The sequence below is a fragment of the Papio anubis genome, chromosome 7, assembly GCF_008728515.1.
Source record: "Papio anubis isolate 15944 chromosome 7, Panubis1.0, whole genome shotgun sequence".
In the NCBI taxonomy this organism is placed as follows: domain Eukaryota; kingdom Metazoa; phylum Chordata; class Mammalia; order Primates; family Cercopithecidae; genus Papio; species Papio anubis.
The window spans coordinates 84168344-84175014 of NC_044982.1; the positions used below are offsets into that span (position 1 = coordinate 84168344).

The window sequence follows — 6671 nt, forward strand, 5'->3', positions numbered from 1 at the left end:
TGGTATTGCTTCGTTCAGTTACATGTGCTGCAATTCATAGCCCTCAATGACTTTTGTCAGAGGTTCCAGTCAGGGGTTCCTAGCAAGTCTCAGGATGAAATTAATGTGCAAAAGAATCACAAACATTCTTGCTACACCAAGTAACAACCAGCAGACAAACAGAGCCAAATCTTGAATGAACTTCCATTCACAATTAGCTGAAGAATCAAATACCTAGAGATCCAACTTACAAGGATGTAAAGGACTCTTCAAGAGAACACAAAACCACTGCTCACTACAAGAAATAAAAGGACACAAACAAATGAGGAAGAACATACCATGCTCATGGATAGGAAGAATATCCAATATCATGAAAATGGCCATACCTACTAAGGCAATTTTATAGGACTAATTACCATCCCCATCATGGCCTGTGGTTTCTTCACAGAGTGGAAAAACTGCTTTAAAAGTTCATATGGAGACAAAAAGACACATCTCCAGGAGAACATCCCTAAGTCAAAGAAGAACAAGCTGGAAGCATCAGCTACCCCCTGACTTCCAAAACACTGCACACAAGGCTACAGTAACAAACAGCATGGTACTGGGTACCAAAACAGAATGTGGGAGAAGAGAAGACTGAACCAACGGAGCCAGGATTAGAGTCCTCAGAAACTAATACCACATCTACAGCCATCCTGATCTTTGACAAACCTAGGAGAGAGAAACAAAAATGGGAAAGGATTCCTATTTAATAAATGTCAGTGCTGGGGAGGAAAATTATTATGCATAAGTGAAGAAAACTGAAGGTCCTTTCCTTGCCTCCTTATGCAATTAATTCAAGATGGATTCAGAGACTTAAATGGTAAGGGAGGACAAACTAATACCATAAAAATCCTAGGGAAAACCTAGGTATTGTGTGCCATTCAGGACATGAGCATGGGCAGACTTCGTAATCTAAACACACCATGTGACGGCAAAAAGCCAAAATTGACAAATGGGATCTCATTAAACTAAGAGCTTCTGCGTAAAGCTTCATCAAGTGAACAGGCAACTACAGAATGGAGAAAATTTGCACGCGTCTACTCTCTCTGTCGACAAGGAGAATATGTCCAGAACCTACAAGAACTCAAACAAGAATTTACAAGAAAAACAAACAACCCCACGCTCAAAGTAGACGAAAAGGATATGAACAGACATTTCCTCCAAAGAGAAGACATTCATACAGCAACAAACATGAAAAATGCTCATCATCACTGGCCATCAGGGGAACAAATGCAAATCAAAACCACAATGAGAATACCATCTCCCACACCAGATTAGAATGGCGATCATTAAAGTCCAAGGAAACAACAGGTGCTGGAGAGGGATGTTGGAAATAGACACTTTACACTGTTGGTGGGATTTGTAGTAGTTTAGCCATTATGGAAAACAATCTATGGCGTGATTCCTCAAAAGATCTAGGAGAAGAGAGGAAACTAGACATACCTATGACCCATGTATCCATGCAATTTTCCTACCCAAAAGTTCTCGTAATTAATGCTGCTCTAAAGACACATACTGCCATGGTAACTGTTTATTGCAGCACCCTTACTATTCTGTATAAAGACTTGATCAACCCAAATGTCCATCAGTAACTATATGGGTGGATTAAGAAAATACTGGCTTTGCCATACGCATGGAATACCCCCTTACAATAACAAAAAGGATAGGTTTGTGTGTCCTTTGTAGGGACATATATGGATGCAGCTGATCCATCGTGTAGCACAAACTATCTGGAGCAACCATTGCACATTTTCCCCTTCCTCCTGGGGTGGGGAACTGAACAAATGGGAATCACTTGAATTTCAGGAAGGGGAACATCACACGGGGGCCCTATAATGGGGAGGGGGAGGGAGGAGTTGCATTAGGAGTTATACCTGATGTAAATGGCAGGTTGATGGTGCAGCACACCAACAAGCTGAAATTCTATAACAAACCTACCGCGTTATCTTTCATCACCCTACAACACCGAATAATAATATGTCATCAGGGTAAAAAGAAAAACATCTCATGCTTATGAACTGGAAAAAGCAATACTCTTAAAATGACCATATTGCCTAAAGCCGTATGTAGATTCCATGCAATTCCTATCAAAATACCAACATTATTTTTCACAGAATTAGGAAAAAATGCTAAAATTAATATGAAACAAAAAAAGAGCCTGAATGCCAAAGCAATCCTAAGCAAAAAGAAAAATCTTGATGCGGCCGGGCGCGGTGGCTCAAGCCTGTAATCCCAGCACTTTGGGAGGCCGAGGCGGGCGGATCACAAGGTCAGGAGATCGAGACCATCCTGGCTAATCCGGTGAAACCCCGTCTCTACTAAAAAATACAAAAAACTAGCCGGGCGAGGTGGCGGGCGCCTGTAGTCCCAGCTACTCCGGAGGCTGAGGCAGGAGAATGGCGTCAACCCGGGAGGCGGAGCTTTCAGTGAGCTGAGATCTGGCCACTGCACTCCAGCCTGGGCCACAGAGTGAGACTCCATCTCAAAAAAAAAAAAAAAGAAAAATCTTGATGCATCGTATCACCTGACTTGAAATGATACTACAAGGCTATAGTACCAATATAGCATCGTATTGGTATTAAAAATAGACTCACAGATCAATGGAACAGATTATGGAATCCAGAAATAAAGCCACATACCTACAACTAACTGATCTTTGACAAAGTAGACAAAGACATACACTAGGGAAAGGACACCCTATTCAATAAATAGTGCTGGGAAAATTAGCCACACACAGAAGAATGAAACTGGATCTGTTTCTCTTACTATGTACAAAAAGTAAGTCAAGATGGATTAAAGGCTGAAATATAAAACCTGAAACTATAAAAATTCTGTAAGAAAACCTAGGAAAAACTCCTCTGGATCTTGGCTTAGGCAAAGAATTTCCGACTGAGAACTTAAAACAAATGCAGCAAAACAAAAAATAGACTAATGGGACTTAAACTAAATAGCTTCTGCACCACAAAATATATAATCAACAGAGTAAACAGACAACCTACAGAATGAAAGAAAATATTTGCAAACCATGCATCCAACAAAGGACTAATATCCAGAATCTACAAGGAACTCACACAACTCAACAAGCAAGAAACAAATAAGCCCATTGAAAAGTGTGCAAAGGACATGAACAGACTTTTCTCAAAAGAAGACATACAAATGGTCAGCAAGCATGAGAAAATGCTCAACACCAGGAATCATCAGATAAATGCAAATTAAAACCACAATGAGATACCATCTCACATCACTTAGAATGGCTATCATTAGGAAGTCAGAAAACAACAGATGTTTGGTAAGCATGCAGAGAAAAGGGAACACTTATTCACTGTTGGTGGGAATGTAAATCAGTACAACCTCTATGGAAAGCAGTATGGGGATGTCTCAAAGAACTAAAAATAAAACTACTCTTCAACCCAGCATTTCACTACTGGGTATCTACCCCTTCCCAAAGAAATTATATCAAAAATATAACTTCACTGTTACGTTGATTACAGCACTATTCACAACAGAAACGATATGGAATCAACCTAAGTGTCCATCAATGGATGATTAAATAAAGGAAATGTCACACACACACACCATGGAATTCTACTCAGCCATAAAAAGAATAAAATCATGTCTTTTATGGCAACATGGATGGAATTGGAGGCCATTATTTTAAGTGAAGTAACTCAGAAACAGAAATTTAAATACTACATATTCTTACTTATAAATGGGAGCTAAATAATGCATAGACAGGGACAAAGATAACAGACATTGGAGGCTCGAAAAGGTGGGAGTGTGGGAGGAGAATGAGGAATGAGAAAGCACCTATTGAGTACCACGTACACTATTCAGGTGATGGTTACACTGAAACCCCATACTTCACCACTGCACAATATATCCATGTATCATAAGTGGCACTTGTACTCCCTTGATCTATAAAAATAAGCTATAAAAGAAGAAAGTGGGTCGAGCAATACCTGACTCAAGTGGGACTTGGTTCTGATAGGATCTCCCAAGAAGCATACAGGTTGCCTCTCAGAATTGTCTACTTAAAGGACACAAAGCTAGTGCGTTTATCCCCTGGCTGTTTTTCCCCATTGGTTGGTGTTTGCTAACAGGGGTGGTAGTGTCCCTATAATTTCAGGCTGTGCTTGCCCTTAAACTAAGAGATCTCCTGAGACATTAGAGAAGGCCTTGGAGTAGAAAGCAACAAAACAAAACAAAACAAACAAAACAAAACAAAACATAGAGTATGCTTAATGCTGGATGTTACCAGCATGAGGTGAGTGTGATTATCTACCACAACTCTAGCTAAAATCAGAGAGACATTTGGATGGGAGAACAAGGCACATATGATATCAGTTACAGTCCTTTCTTCGCACTGCTCAGATGCATGCTTGCCCTACATTATTTCCATTGTGTCACTGTGTCTTCAAGGTTGCCTCTGACTACAATCTCTCTAATGCTCTTAATACAGGAAGGTTGCATGACATGAGCTTCTGTTCTTTAAAACTTAATTGCTGAAGAGTCTCAGTTCTTGGTCACGTTGCCCTTTTCAGGTCTTGTTGCTACAAGAACTGTTGCTTGCTGCTTGTATTGGGCATGGAAATATCAGCAGACACCAATGTGAAATATTTACATTATAGCCACATTCCTCCTCACCCTCCTTGAGTCACAACAACCTGGTGCTTCATGACAATCAGGGTCAATTACCCCTTCCAGTCTAATAGCTCCTCTCTTTGCCTGCTGGGCTATTGGCACAGAGAGTTCAGAGTGACCTAAACGTGGCAGCCATAGCTGCAGGTTACTAAATCCCTGAAGGGAGCATCCTTCCTTGGGAACTAGGACCTCTGATCTAGCAGAACCTAGGGTTGTGGGAAAGGGAAACACAAATTCTGAAAATGAGTTATAGGGAGTGATATGAGAAGACTCTATTCTATGTCTATTTCTTGGTTTCTAAACTTTTGCCACAACACCATGTATCAGCCAGTGGTTTAACGAATATTATCATTTTCTGAAGCGTAGCATTCCAATCACTAACGTGTTGCCCATGAGCTGGCCCTTCAGCGGAGCATTTTAAAGCCTTTTCGTCATTCTTCTAGGTTCTACTGCAGGTGGACCTAGGTCATCTCTTAAGTCTGTGGTGGGCCTAGCTGGTCCCCTTCCTGGTTATGCCACCATTGTCACACCCGTTGTGTTCTAAAATGGGTACCTTGTTCTGAGGAGATGCAGCTTTGGATTAGATGGACAAATAAAAGAACAAGCAACAATTAACCAATGGAAAAGACTTAAAATTCCTGGAGGTAAGAGTGCCCAGGCAAATTATAAAAATTTTCTGGACAGAGAAAATGCTTAGGAAATCTGACCTGTAATAAGTACCTTAGTGAAGGCACTTTGTCAAACTGGAATGCACTGCACACGTCATTATCTGTACTGTTACTTTAAGGATTGAAGCTTGCAGACAGCCATCTCTCTGAGTTTCTTATAGGAGAAGAAATAGGGGAAGCTTTTATTTCCAAGAGAAGTCAGTGATTTTCTATACCTATTACCCCATCACTTCCTTCGCACCCTATGACCTTTGCACAGATGCTGAGGTCTGAGGTTTCTGTAAGCCTCTCCCTGCTGCTCATCTCATTGTGTGCTTCATGAAAGCACAGAAATACATCGCGGCGTCCCCCAGCTGTGAGTCTGAGATCTTGAGACTGAAGGATTTGGCTGCTTTCTGGAAGTTCACAGAGAAACGATTCTCTGTTGCATTCTGTTGCTTATAAGCTTCTTGGCGAATAATGAGAATCATCTGCCTGCTGGGAGGCTGCTTGTACCAGAACAAATAATAATTACTCTCACTGGTGTCATATGTGCAGCTCAGGGTCACGGTCTCTGCCTCCCGCACAGACATCTCTGGTTGAGACTGAGTGACTGTCTGAGCCATGCCAGATTCTGTGGGAAAGAGGAGAGAAAGAACTTCACTGGGATATCATGTGGAAGAGAGAAACAGACTCACAAGCTGATTGCCATTCCCACACACCTTTCTTTGTGATTCCACCCTCAGGCAGCATATTTCTGCCTCCAGGTAGCTGGGCTCTAAGAGGCAAGGCAGTTGCTGTTCTGTTAATCCCTTCTGCTTCACAGCCCCATTAGATGCCTTTATAAAGAAAGACCTACATCTTCCTTACCGAGACAGGTGGAGACCACGACTGCCCACAGCAAGCTAACACGTGTCATGCTGGCAGCGCTCCCCTGCAGAGTGAAAAGTCTTCTGCTCTGATCTGGGTTTTCCTCTGTGCTTGGTGAGAATTCTCCTTCAGGGCAGGAAATGCTATGATAGGTGGGTGGGTGACTAGGTTTCAAGGAGGGAAATGTTTCTGAATACTTTTTGGTCTCTCAGAAAATAGGCCTCTGGTTATAATTTCAAATGAAAATAAAAAATGTTTCTGGAGTGCTTTTAGCTAGCTTAGTAGAAAAATAAAGAGAAAATGGAGCTGGCAAATTTGTTTTTAATAAGACCTAACCTTGGAGAGGAGAGCGTGACCTGGAATGATGGGCAGAAACCTCTGACTCCATTCACAACAAATGGCAAACTGTGATTTTATTTTTCTTCTTATTTAAAAAAAAATAAAATTTACAAAGCAAATTTTATGAAATATGAACACTTAATTTTGGGTGAT

At 41.2% G+C, this 6671-nt stretch overlaps 1 gene segment (V, D, J or C); it reads right to left on the reverse strand.

Annotated features, from left to right (window-relative positions):
* Positions 1 to 3721: 3721 nt before the first annotated feature.
* LOC101025506 lies at positions 3722 to 6300 on the reverse strand. The segment is given in 2 exon segments: positions 3722 to 5943; positions 6180 to 6300. Coding segments are annotated over 2 exon segments (363 nt in total).
* Between the last annotated feature and the right edge of the window lie 371 nt (positions 6301 to 6671).